Genomic DNA, 15,000 nt, shown 5'->3' with positions numbered 1-15,000 from the left:
GACAAAAATGATGAACCCATTTGATTGCATTTGATGAAAAACCGCAGTCATGACCTAAGTAAAAACACTTAACTTAATATCATTCAAAGACAAAGGCAGAAAGAACAGCGCATAAGGATAGAAGAGACCCTCAAGAAAGACCTAGTTTTTGTTGTTAGAGATTCTACAGTGCTGGCGACACTTTTACTTTTAGGTCATTTCAGCACCAGTTTTGTTTGTTTGTTTGTTTGTTGCTTTAGGTCTCTTCCAACACAATTGAGGTTATATGAGAGACCGCTGAAACAAAAAAACAAGCAATCTAACAAAAATAGTACAAATGTCAATCAAAATCATAACCTAAAGATATCATAAGCTAAATTATAAATAACCAAGAACAAACAGGCAGAGGATTTACAGGAAAAAAAATATCCCCTGTCAAAAATACAATCACAAACCAAAGAAGCAGGATAGGCTAGTAAAGAGAAGAAGAAACGACATCACTATCGGATCGTACACCCATGCGAACATCATAGGTATATGATTCAAGGGTGATGCTCCCATCCAACCACCCGCTCAGCACCAGTAAAAACGAAGACGACAGGGAAAATTTGAAGATTTGAAGTTCAAAGCACCGAAATAAAAAGTGAGACAAAGGGGACTAGCTCAAAGAAGATTCTACGACCAGTCTGTCAATGTGCCTATTTGACATTATCTAAAAGTCTCATGCAGGCACAAGCAAAGAATTCCGCTTTGAAGGATATGTTCGATTGTTTAAAAAGTACAATATAATCAATCCTAAAAACTATAAAAGTACATAATAGAGAGATGGAAAAAAATGTCATCTCTCAAATAAAGGAACTATACATTTGACTACATTCTAGACTAAAGATCCCTGACAAAACCAGGAAAAACCAAGCAATCTCAATTCAGACCAAAGAAATAGAGTAACATGGAAAGTGGAAACAGATGAAGGAAGATGGAATTTCGCCCGCCATGGGAGGTCAAAAGAACCCACCTAAAGAGAGACCTACCCGGTCAATAAAGGTCAAGGGGCCCAAATTATGGAATTTACTTCTTACTTTATTATTTCGATTTTGAGTGGTGGCCAATATTCCTCTGCCATGAAGGGAATTCCACACATCGCGGTATGAGAATTGATTAACTATATACACAAAAATGTCGGTTAAATTGAACAGAATTATTTTTCTTCAAATATGAAATAATTACGGAGACCTTAATCTTGTCTAAGATTCATAAACCCGAGACTTCTTCGCTTTGATTGAGATTCTAAAGCTGAAAAGGAAAAAAAAAATCAGCATATGAGTAAAGGAATTTCGAAGAAAAAAAAGATCCCTTTCCCTGGCATAATGGAAGAGGGGACACAATTCAATCAATAAAATAAATTTCAGTGAGATTCTTATTATCCGACGTAATTAATTCAGTTTGTGGACATCAATTGGAGTCCACCTGCAAGATCTGAAAAAAGGTGTATATCAGACAATGCCAGACACCGCTAAAAGAAAAATGCGAGGAAAAAAATTAATTTTATAATTTTACAAAATAGTATTAATACATGTAATAATAATAGAAAAATAATAATAATACATGTAATAATAATAGAAAAATAATAATAATAATAATAATAATCATAATAATAATAATAATAATAATAATAATAATAATAATAATAATAATAATAATAATAATAATAGTAATAATAATAAAAGAAAAATAATAATAATAATAATAATAATAATAATAATAATAATAATAATAATAATAATAATAATAATAATAATAATAATAATAATAATAATAATAACAATAATAATAGTAATAATAATAATAATAATAATAATAATAATAATAATAATAATAATAATAATAATAATAATAATAATAATAATAATAACAATAATAATAGTAATAATAATAATAATAATAATAATAATAATAATAATAATAATAATAATAATAATAATAATAATAATAATAATAATAATAATAATCTCAAATGCAAATTGATCATAATAGATATGCGATGATAAACTATCAATTGGACAATATTTTAATGCGAACAAAAAATAAAAATGCACAAATTAGATATTGCACTCATTTATATAAGACCATTAAAAATGGCTCACGTGATTTAGCAAGCAGTGTAGGATTCTATTTGGAGTGTTTATCTTCAACTCATAAGAACCCATATTCAAACCCTTTCAATACAATCTCGTACCAAATTAGCTTAAACAGAGGAAGAGACACAACTTGGCAATTGTTATATACTCATCGTGGAGATGGTTATCCATTAATACAATCTCCTACCAAATTAGCTTAAACAGAGGAAGAGATACAACTTGGCAATAGTTATATACTCATCGTGGGAGACGGTTATCCATTAATACAATCTCCTACCAAATTAGCTTAAACAGAGGAAGAGATACAACTTGGCAATAGTTATATACTCATCGTGAAGATGGTTATCCATTAATACAATCTCATACCAAAATAGCTTAAACAGAGGAAGAGACACAACTTGGCAATAGTTATATACTCATCGTGAAGATGGTTATCCATTAATACAATCTCGTACCAAAATAGCTTAAACAGAGGAAGAGATACAGCTTGGCAATAGTTATATACTCATCGTGAAGATGGTTATCCATTAATACAATCTCCTACCAAAATAGCTTAAACAGAGGAAGAGATACAGCTTGGCAATAGTTATATACTCATCGTGGGAGACGGTTATCCATTAATACAATCTCCTACCAAAATAGCTTAAACAGAGGAAGAGATACAACTTGGCAATAGTTATATACTCATCGTGGGAGACGGTTATCCATTAATACAATCTCGTACCAAAATAGCTTAAACAGAGGAAGAGACACAACTTGGCAATAGTTATATACTCATCGTGAAGATGGTTATCCATTAATACAATCTCGTACCAAAATAGCTTAAACAGAGGAAGAAATACAGCTTGGCAATAGTTATATACTCATCGTGGAGATGGCTATCCATTCAAATATGTATCTAATGATCTTGAGAAAACAATTTCAGCTTCTCCCTATGTGTGCATGAATAGACTTATGTTCATTTTAGTTCATTTTCACTTTAATAAAATAATACTTCAAAAGACAGCTATTGGAAATCACGGTGTTCAAAGGAAAAACATAAAATGGCATCCTAAAAAATAATAAATTAGCAGAACACAAAACATCGGACATTAATGCAAAATAAAAAATATCAGGCCTCAATTGAACTCTCTTAAAGCATGTTGTGAAGGTGTAACAAAAGATATTTTGTTAAGCTTTATGTTTTGTTTGTTGTTTTAGAATATTTTTTTTTTTGGGGGGGGGGGTGTGTTTTTTGGGGGTTTTTTGGTGTATTTCTGGTTTGTTTTTTTAGTAAGACAGGTCTACAATATAATGACAGAAAAATAAATCTGTTGGAGAGAAACAAATAAAAATATTTGGAATTTAAAAGTATAGCATCACAGAAAAAAACAACTGAAAAATAACACACGTACAAACACACACACACACACATACAAACACACACACACACACACACACACAATTTGTTTATTGATGCAAGATAACAACACATTCATTTCATTTTCCATATTTAAATTCATTGATAATACGAGATGCGAACCCATATCATTGTGATGATGTATTCCAATGACCTACCTCATTATATACAATGGGTGGAGATAAATCTGATCTGAGACTCAATTCAATTTTTAGTAACTTCAAGAGCACTTCAATCTTCATAGACCACATAAATGATCACAGACTTGTCAGTATAGCCGACAAAATTGTCTTGAATTTTTTTTAATGGAAAGCATGCTATGTCTTAAGTCAAAATGCTTAAATAAAGTACCAAAAAAAAATAAAAAGTACACCATAAAAAAAGAGTATAAAGATTGTGGTAAAACTGTTAGAAATCCAGCAATTATTCAACATTTTACAGGTCTGATGATCAGCATAAGAACAGGAGGATAAAGCACAGCTAAACTTGATACATTTAGAGTTAAGTTTTGCCTGTAAAAATCTCAAGTCACAGCCAACTAATAAAAAGTAAGACAAAGGGGACCAACCCAAGGAAAAATTAGAATAGAGGTTCGGCATGACAGCAATCTATTTGTGCCCTGCTTGGCTCCATTCGAATTTTCAAGCAGACATCAGCAACTCATCTGAATCTCTGCCAGAAGGGATGTCTGTGTGTTACTGGAAGTGTTACAGACTTATACAAACCTTTCAGGTCATTTCAGCGCCAGTATAAAATGAAGATGGTGGTTTGTTTTGTTTTTGAGGGTTTTACGGCGCTTACAACACATTAAGGTCATATCAGCGCCAGTAAAAAGGAAGAAATGGGATAGTAAAAAGTTATAGAATTCAATTAAAGCACCCAAGAAAAGGTAAGACAAAGGGGAATTTGTTCAAATAGGGAACAGATGTAGATTCCAAGAGCACACTATCAAAGTACTTAGTTTAAGATCACCTAAAAGTCTCATCCAGACAAAAGCACAGGTCCCCACTAAGAGGAATACACTCAAATGTTAACAAATCAAATATTTTTTTTGTTTGTTTGTTGCTTTAGGTCTCTTCCAACACAATTGAGGTTATATGAGAGACCGCTGAAACAAAAAAACAAGCAATCTAACAAAAATAGTACAAATGTAAATCAAAATCATAACCTAAAGATATCATAAGCTAAATTATAAATAACCAAGAACAAACAGGCAGAAGATTTACAGAAAAAAAAATATCCCCTGTCAAAAATACAATCACAAACCAAAGAAGCAGGATAGGCTAGTAAAGAGAAGAAGAAACGACATCACTATCGGATCGTACACCCATGCGAACATCATGGGTATATGATTCAAGGGTGATGCTCCCATCCAACCACCCGCAAAATCAAATATAACATGTAAATAAAACATAATACAGTACATAACAGAGAGATGATTTACAAGGAAAAAAATATCATCTCCCAAAGCAAGAACTATACATTCGACTGTTTCCCTCTCAGCCAAGGACTCCGACCAAGGTTAGGACAAAACCAAGCAATCTCACTCCAAGACAAAGACAGAAAGCATGTTGGAAAACAGATATAAGGGGATAGAAGACACAGTATGTACCTCCCTGCCCGCTATGGGAGGTCAGGATCCCCACCCAGGAAGATGGTAGAATAGCCAAAAGAATTATACGTAGCTATTAGGCAGCAAAGAAAATATAAAACAAAGAGAATTAATTCAACAGAGATTAGAAGTAGATTCAATAGTTACATATCAGTGAGAGGTCACAGCAAGGAAAAATCAAATCGTCATATTTTTTTTAGGGCAATGATGGAAAGCCTCATAAGGGAATCACCAGATTTACCAGTTGATAGAAATAAAGGAAAAAGAAGAAAAATTGCTAAGCTACAAATCGCAAATAAGCTTCAAAATTTGTTTAAAATTAAAAAAAAAAAAACATATAAAACAAAGATGAAACAACACCATATTTTCAATGTACATTTTACAAATAGATTCAAATCGCTTTAAGTGATATCCAAATCTTAATTTGACAATAGAAATGTTTTTGTTTGTTTTTAAGGGTTTTACGGCACTTGCAACACATTAAGGTCATATCAGCACCAGTAAAAAGGAAGAAAATGGGATCGTAAAAAGTTCTAGAATTACAATTAAAGCACCCAAGAAAAAGTAAGACATAGGGAAACTGGGAACAAATAGGTTTGTTTGTTGCTTTAGGTCTCTTCCAACACAATTGAGGTTATATGAGAGACCGCTGAAACAAAAAAACAAGCAATCTAACAAAAATAGTACAAATGTAAATCAAAATCATAACCTAAAGATATCATAAGCTAAATTATAAATAACCAAGAACAAACAGGCAGAAGATTTACAGACAAAAAAAATATCCCCTGTCAAAAATACAATCACAAACCAAAGAAGCAGGATAGGCTAGTAAAGAGAAGAAGAAACGACATCACTATCGGATCGTACACCCATGCGAACATCATAGGTATATGATTCAAGGGTGATGCTCCCATCCAACCACCCGCAGGAACAAAAAGGGATCAGATGTAGATTCCAAGAGCATACCACCAATGTACTTAGTTTGAGATCACCTATAAGTCTCATCCGGACACAAGCACTAGAGGAATACACTCAAATGCTTACATTATACATTGAAAATAACAAATTTAATAATAATACATAACAGAGAGATGATTTACAAGGAAAAAAATATCATCTCCCAAAACAATAACTATGCATTTGACTGTTTCCCTCCCGGCTAGGACTCCGGCCAGGGCCAGGACAAAACCAAGTAATCTCATTCCAAGACAAATCCAGAAAGCATGTTAGAAAACAGATATAAGGGGATAGAAGACACAGAAGTTGACAATAGAAACAACATGTTGAAAATGTTTGCATATAACAACCTCAACGTTCATTTTGTATAATATTATGGCCAATGATTTGTAGTGTAAAAAGTAAAAGTAAAATTAAAATGAAATTGTTGGCATGTTCGAGGAAAGGATTTTATCATCTGTTTATGTTTTGGTTATTGCACTGTTAGAATGTAAAGACCCAGTAAAGAGTGAAAAATATGGTTTTAGGGGAATAACATATAAAAAGTAACAAATTTTGTAAAGCAAAAATTGTCAAGATTTTGAGATTCAAACTGTGCATTAAGCGAGAATAAAAATTAAATAACTCTCCTACAAAATAATCTCCAAGTTTTATGATCCTTTAAGTTAAAAATCAAAAACTGAATTTATTACCATAATATATGCGACATGAATTAGACTTAAAACATGTGCAACTTTTAAGAAAAATATTCAGAAAAAGTGAAGAACGGATATATATCAATAATTATTCATCAAGAAATATATTGCAACACATCATATTCTTTACTAGGTTGAAATTGTGTTTTTTTTTTCAACATCATGATAACCAATGTTTCCATACTTGTAGAGCAAACAAATATTTGAACAGGGAGCTGTTTTCTAAAGCGTAATATTGGAAATATATAAAATCATGACAGGGTAAGATATTATGGACTCCATACTTTTTTACACTTTGAGCAAAATTTCAAAAACCTAAACACCGACATCCATTCATCTCATATTCATCATTACTCTCTTATTCATATTCATTTTGTTTTGTTGACAATGGGGAAACCCAAAATGTCCACATCATTAGCCTTTGTGGATGAAATTGAAGCTTCTAATCCATTTTTTCAATGTTGTTTAGTGCCACAGTCAGCATGATATCCTTGCTTTAAATATAAACAGGGCTTTTAAAAACCGATTCTAAATATCTATAAAGGTATAAAAATTCAAAGTCAAAAAATCATAAAATTAAAAAATATATTCATATATTATAAAGATTCATGTCAATATGTTTAAACAGCTGGTCACCTCTGTTTTGTTTGTTTGTTTGTTGCTTTAGGTCTCTTCCAACACAATTGAGGCTATATGAGAGACCGCTGAAACAAAAAAAACAAGCAATCTAACAAAAATAGTACAAATGTAAATCAAAATCATAACCTAAAGATATCATAAGCTAAATTATAAATAACCAAGAACAAACAGGCAGAAGATTTACATAAAAAAAAAAATATCCCCTGTCAAAAATACAATCACAAACCAAAGAAGCAGGATAGGCTAGTAAAGAGAAGAAGAAACGACATCACTATCGGATCGTACACCCATGCGAACATCATAGGTATATGATTCAAGGGTGATGCTCCCATCCAACCACCCGCTGGTCACCTCTGTCACAAACGATCAAAAGCTGAAAACAAACAATCTTGCAAAAAGGCATTTGGCAGTTATAAATGCAATGAATTCATTCCAAAAAAAAATGTTATTTTATAAATTATGCATAAGTTCCACAATGTTACAGAAATTGACAATACATGTGCATGAATGAGAACATATTCAAAGCATATCATAGCCAAGAGTAAATCTTAATGTTCTAAAACATTTTTATAATGTGAAGTCTTCCCCAGACATAAAACAGTTGTTATATCAAGTTAGTCGACAATCATGCGCAATCTTTTTTTTTTGGCCTCTGCCTTAAATACACTAAACCCTTTATAAAGTGCTGCTCTTCCTTCATAATAAAGTATAACCAAAGCCTGTCAGTCTTTCAATTCAAACTAAAATTATAGTGTTACTACACTAACTCAGTGAGTTTTGTCACAAGGCTGCACCATTCCATTACTACACTTTGAAATATCAACCCGACTGAATCAACCGGTAAGAAACAAAACTACTTTAAAAACTGAAAACATTATTACGGACGTGATGTATTGTATCAACATATAAAACACAACTACTGACTAAATGATGATGGGGAAATGAATTGAAATTAAATATCGCACATAAATGTGACATAAAAACGATGATAGAAAAAAAAGAAATTAGTTTAAAAATCAGACATAAATGTGATGAGTAAATTATGAAGGGGAATTAATTGAAATTAAATATCAGAAATAAATGTGATGAGTAAATTATGAAGGGGAATTAATTGAAATTAAATATCAGAAATAAATGTGAAGATTAAATTTTGATGAGAAATTCATTCAAATTAAATATCAGACAAAAATGTGAAGGTTAAATGATGATGGGAAGTGAATTGAAATTAAGTATGAGGCTTAAAAAAACACTAGTGTATCAGATTGAGATATATTGTGATACAAATGACTACAACATAAAAGTAAAGAGTATGATTAAAATCTTTCATTATAAAATCACGTTTGAAAAAGATCAATGACATGATATATCACTATATTGTAAATTCATCACAGTTCAATGAATCGTTGAAATGAGGTTTATAAATCTTATTTCAAAATTTTAATCGCCTTTCTATGACGTCCAATCCTATGTTATGAAATGAGAGAAAAAAATTGATAATCTAAATTTTCATTGCCTCAACTCTTTTATGGCATTACGATTTAGCTCTCAACATAAAAATGTGTCACAATGCGTTAATGGAAGTAAAAAGTATAGTGCATAAATACAATCAATTTCAAGATAATTGACACTAGTATAAACTTCTCTACAATTTGATAAACTAATCAATTATAAAAAGTAATATTAAAATCAATCAATCTAAAAAACCAAAAGGTATCAAACACTAACTGAACCTTCCAAACTTGCATCTGAGCAGGACAATCTCTCGTACTGCATAATGACATTGGGGTCACTGCGGACACTCCCGTCTCTCCTCTTCCTCTTCTTATATGCCAAGACGAGTAACACTACAATACCAATGAGAGCCACCATTATAATGGATGCCACGAGACCCTTCACAAGGTTTGTACTTTTATCCTTATCTGCAGCATTTGGATTAGCAATGGGATGTATAACACGTATCCACGAGTCTGTGCTTGAGTCAAGTTGAGATCTGACCCCCTGTGAAATAACTGATGGATCAGTAGGTCTGTTACACTTATTGGTGACACAACAGCATAACTTTTCGGTGATATTCCCATCCTGACTCTGATGAATAAAGTGGGGAACAAAAGAGAGAAATAGAGAATGATAACTTTATGAATTGAGTATCATCATCTAACGGAATTTATAAAAACAACCAAAAAAAAAAGAAAAAAGATACCAAAAAAAACCCAACTTCTAATGAGGTAATATCTTGAACATGACGGTCCGAATCCCGCAGAAAACTCAGAGAGGAAAGTCATACATAAAGGCCACATGAAAGCTGGTGCTTAATTGTAGCTTCTCTGCTTAATCGACACACTAACACGAACTCCAGAGGGTGTGCGATTAAGCGGAGTCAACTGTGTTCATTTATCTATCTACTTGTTTATCTCTGCTCAATACTTTTACCATCTACAGCCTCAGTTAGCTTGATGTTTGTACTTTTTCTTTACATGAAACTCACCTTGTGACAAAATTTGTAGGCTCCATGTTGGTCAAGCTTATCACAGGATTTGTGGTTATCACATGAATATGTCTCAACATGTCTGTCCTTGTCAGTCAGGGTTCTGGTTATGCAGTATGTATCGGGGTGCCCACATGACTCAAGAATGACTGAAATAAACACACACATATTGGATCAACACCAGCAAATATAGACATCATACAAAATACCCTCGTTATCATCATCTATCATCATCATCATCATCATCATCATCATCATCATCATCATCATCATCATCATCATTATCGTAGTCATCATCATCATCATCATCATCATCATCATCATCATCATCATCATCATCATCATCATCATCATCACAATCATTGCCATCTTCTTCTTAATATAAGACACTATATTTATAATATGGTTATCTGCTGTCCCAGCAAATATATCGTATCGTTCTATCTGTCTGTGTGTGTGTCTGTGTGTATGTATATATGTATGTATGTATGTATGTATGTATGTATGTATGTATGTATGTATGTATGTATGTATGAATGTAGGCATGCATATACGATGATATGCTGGTTTGTATGTATGTCTGCATGTATGTATGTATGTATGTATGTATGTATGTATGTATGTATGTATGTATGTATGTATGTATGTATGTATGTATGTATATGTGTTTGTATGTACGCTCATTTCTTTTGTATACACGTGTAGAAACAATGTGCAAGCGTGTATGTTCGTGTATGGCTGTGTCTGTATTTGTAAATGTGTTGATGTTCATACCATGAACCAAACTGAGCATTGTTTACCTCACATGAATTGCCTTTAATTTGGACAATAAAGATTATTATTATTATTATTATTATTATTATGAAATATAACCTTCAAGTCAATGCCAATAAAACCGAATTTACAACAATATCGAGGAACAAAGAGGAATGGAAAAGAACAAAGAAAGTCGGCTCACTAATTGGAGACACCGAGGATGTACAAAGAAGAAAACAGCTATCAAACGCCGCACTCAGTAAACTCACCAATGTATGGATTAGAGGTGACAAAATAAAGAGAAAAACCAAACTGAAACTGTACCGTGCTCTTGTAAAACCGGTACTTCTGTATAACTGCGGCACTTGGGCGTTGACAAAATCCGAAGAAGAACATCTGGAAGCTTTCCATCGCACACAGCTAAGAAGGGTACTGGACATCAAATACCCAAAAAAGATCTCAAATGAATCACTCTATAAGATCACAAAAGAAAGACCAATCTCCCTTGACATTTTACAACAACGATGGCAACTTTTCGGTCACATACTACGCAGGGACAAAAACATACCAGCTAACCAAGCCATGTCGGGATATTTCCAAAAACACGGGAACCTTTTCAGAGGAAGACGGATCACAACACTCCATGTGATCCTAAACAAAAACCTCACAACACTTGGACAAAGCATTAGTCTCATAACAGCAGGGGACCTTGAAAATCTGAGAACCCTAGCAGAGGACCGGCAATATTGGAGACACCTCACACAGGAAATACTGGAAACAGCCAAGGCGACCCGATCTTTCGGTCGAGACGCGAAAGGCATCTAAGTCAAGTAAGTCATACACAAAAACAGCAAATAATAATTCACTAAAACATCTCATTATAAGATCCCATACAGATAATTCTGATAGAGAAACACACTCTCTCTCTCTCTCTCTCTCTCTCTCTCTCTCTCTCTCTCTCTCTCTCTCTCTCTCTCTCTCACACACACACACACACACACACACACACACTCAATTAATCAATGACAATCACTGGTGTGTAAATAAATTTAATTTGATAAAAATATGAATACTACAAAAAGTATGATTGACTCTAGGAAGAATTCATAATGAGACCCTGATAAATGTTATCTACTATGCCTAATACAAAAAAAAAAGACAGAATTACAGATTCATTAAAATCTATCTTAAAATTTAAATAATTTGTAAAGAATTACCATTTGAAGAATTGCTTTCGCCATTGTAACAAATTTGATTCTCTGCAGGAGTCCTTGGCATCATATCAATTGTGTTGCAGTTGTCTTCCTCACAACAATAAAGCTTGCCAATCTCTCCTCTAAGGGCAACCTAATGTATATGTTATTATAAAAATTGACAAATAATTTGCATCTAAGTCGCATGTTGATAGTCGATGGTCTCTTTAAAGTTTCTTTTTATCTTGAAAGAAGGTTAGCCGTCTTATATTAGTAACATATGGTTGACCTATGACCTAATGTCATATGTGATCAAGATAGAAGCTATAAAATTACCTTGCAGTGGTGGAATTGAGAGAAGAAATAGAAGAGAGAAAAATAAATTCTTTGTATAAGTTTAGAAGTTAAACAGCGCTCCGGACACATATAGGTCAATTCAGCATCTAGGAGAAGAAAAATAGTAGATGCTCTCATACTCATGTCCAACTGTCTCTTTAGCGCACCAGGAAACAACTACGGGTGAAACCAGTTCATCATATACCCGGACAGGGGTAGAAAGTGACAACAAACATGGGATGGCAGAATCTAACCAGCAACCCCCACTGCTTTCCTGCTTGTTTAATTCAGAGTGTACTTCATAAACAGAAAAAAGACCTTTCCAGAGGATATTAATGATGTCGCTTTTACTATCCATATATGTCTACAAATGAACTAACCTGTCTCACTAAAAAAAAAAAAAAAAAGTAACAGTCACAACATTGCAAAATCAGCCTGAATGCCAAAGATTGTTGAGCTGGAGCTTTGAGCTTTATATAGCGCAATATCCACTAAATGTGCTCAAAGCGCTTTACAAGGGGTCCCTGGTCAACAGCAATATTTAACATGTAGGACGGGACATGATGCCTATTACTATTAGGCGATATTACAATTTTTCGGACAAAGACAACGCTGTTAACGGCCAGGTACTAATTTCACACCTGAGTAATGTTAGAGCATGTGAGTAAAGAGCCTTTTCCAACGCGAGGCTCGAACCCAGGACCTTCCGATCCGATTTTTGGTGCAACTACTTTATTGGCAAATGTGCTAAGATATGGAGTTTCCTTGGTATTGGTACATTCTTATACTAGACCTGTAACTGTAAATGAGCTCTATAAAAATTGACTGAGACTGAGACTGAAACTGAACCTCACTGAAACTCTTCGTATCAGAAAAATCCAAAGAATCGAGATGAATAGTAAACAGCAAGCTCACTTGAGCAAAACAATGGCAGAAAAATAATTTACGTGGGAATTAATTAGGCTACTTACAATTGTTTCTTATAATTAGGTACCCCCATCAGTGAAGAAACGGTCAACCAGTTTGTTTACAACGTGAGGCAATCGAGATGTGCTTGTAGCAATCATATAACTTTCGATTTGAAGGTGTCTTCATAACTCACTTCCGGCATTCGCATTAAACTTTTTAATACTTTTAGGTTCTGCCAAGTAAATGTGGTCAATTTTGGCTTACACGAAACAGTGGAATTTATCGCTCTGCGGCTCCGTTAAAATTGGCTACCATTGGGATCACGACAGGTTTGGAAAGTGAAAAGATAATTTCACGAAGGCTATGTGAAAATACACTAGGGTGTGTTCAGACACGGCAATTCTAAGAAGCGTCGCTTAGCCGTGGCAATATATCCATCGTAAATATAAATGGTCCTTGAGCTATGCGTAGCGCTGTGGAACATTCCTAATTACTTCACGGTCATTCGACTACGATTCATGAATTCTTTCTTTCTTCTTCATTTCTTTCTTTCCTTTTTAAAAATTTTTGAATTTGACGAATTGACTGATTTCAGTTAATTGACTGAGAATTTACAGGTCTATTATACTCACAACATATCTAAATTAAATCCGAGGGTTCAATAGGGAAAGGAATTTTGCATGTGTATCTTCCTCACCCTATTGAAGATGGATGAGGTGGATGTCAAATTTGATGTCCCCTTAGTGTAATGCAGCATTATCTTTGTCCAAATATTGTACTAAAGCCTTACTACAGGCAGCATGCCTCACCCTTTGTTTAGTTAATATAATTTCTTGATCCATCATGAATAGAGAAAAAAAAAATAATAATAATAAATAAATAACTGTAATTAGACATTAATCATTGTGTTTACCGTGGATACGTACTCTGTAACATGCATTTTTTTTTCAAATATCAGGTTAGAGTTAAAACCAAAAACCTCTGAAAAGATAGCGCAGCTCAGAGGTAAGGTCTTTGCTTCGTACCTGAAAGGTACCGAGTTTGATCACCCGCCGCGCTGTGTGGCCTTGAGCAAGTCACCTCGCCCTAGCTCACTTTGCGGTGCTGCACTGCGGCTGACGCCTGGGTTATTCCAGTCTTCCCTTGGAATAGACCCTAAAGAAAAATTTCCCCATGAGAATGAATAAAGGGAATCTTATCTTAGATTAGAATCAAAAGAATGAGGTGAATAGCTTACATTGTCAATTATCTTATTGGTTTCTTTTCCTTTGCAGACATCTTCATAATCACAGGAGAATCTAGAATGGAGTGACTCTTTCTTAATATCAGAAGGAAGGGTTTCTCTCAAAACGTGACGAAAGATGTAGCAAAAGTCAACAGATGATTTGTTCATAACCAGGGAAGAGTTGCGCCCTTTTTGATCAAAATGGACATCAGGACGAAATTCTGTTGCAAGCAAAGATTCCGTCATGTGGGTTTTATTTGTTTGACATGTTTGGTTGAGGAGCGCTTCCTTGCTGTTCACATTTATGCCAACAAAGCAGTACTTGGCTGAAGATACGAGCCTGTGGATAATAAAAAGGTGAAAATAAATTGAAACTTTTTTGTTTTGTTTTATTAAAATGGTTTTTAGGGGTATGGGAGAGAAGAATATAAAATGGGAAGAAAAAAAAACCCACAGCAAATTAAAAAAAAAATTTTTATTCAACACCATCCTTTCAATGTGACAAAAAAAAATGATAAAAGACAAATATTTATGGGCGGGCAGCTATGACTGGACTCAGTAAGCAAAACACAATCGCTGTGAAAGAATTAACAGGCTCACAACAATCACCAACTGTTTTTAGCTTTGAGGATCAGGATTTGTCAGCATGCCGTCAAACATTAAACTGTTGTGGAAAC

At 33.6% G+C, this 15,000-nt stretch overlaps 1 protein-coding gene and 1 long non-coding RNA gene across 6 annotated transcripts in view; one reads left to right on the top strand and one right to left on the bottom strand.

Moving 5' to 3' along the window:
• Window positions 1–15,000, top strand: part of LOC144963828 (uncharacterized) — a 181,481-nt gene that overhangs the window by 75,699 nt on the left and 90,782 nt on the right. The gene's annotated exons all lie outside the window — the stretch shown is intronic.
• LOC144966299 (uncharacterized) overlaps window positions 5,723–15,000 on the bottom strand; it is a 12,348-nt gene continuing 3,070 nt past the window's right edge. For all 5 annotated transcript variants that reach the window (XM_078902523.1, XM_078902522.1, XM_078902519.1 and 2 more), the window contains exons 3-6: window positions 14,336–14,663; window positions 11,878–12,007; window positions 9,905–10,053; window positions 5,723–9,504 (exon numbers count right to left, since the gene is read on the bottom strand). In XM_078902523.1, the coding sequence (XP_078758649.1) occupies window positions 9,133–9,504; window positions 9,905–10,053; window positions 11,878–12,007; window positions 14,336–14,663 (979 nt within the window). In that variant the 3' untranslated portion in view covers window positions 5,723–9,132. The remainder of the gene's footprint in view (window positions 9,505–9,904; window positions 10,054–11,877; window positions 12,008–14,335; window positions 14,664–15,000) is intronic.

This window comes from Berghia stephanieae, chromosome 2 (assembly GCF_034508935.2).
Source record: "Berghia stephanieae isolate SIO BIC M18660-M18661 chromosome 2, UCSD_Bste_1.3, whole genome shotgun sequence".
Lineage (NCBI taxonomy): Eukaryota > Metazoa > Mollusca > Gastropoda > Nudibranchia > Aeolidiidae > Berghia > Berghia stephanieae.
The sequence above is the reverse complement of the archived record's forward strand: the minus strand, read 5'-3'. Positions and strand labels throughout refer to the sequence as shown.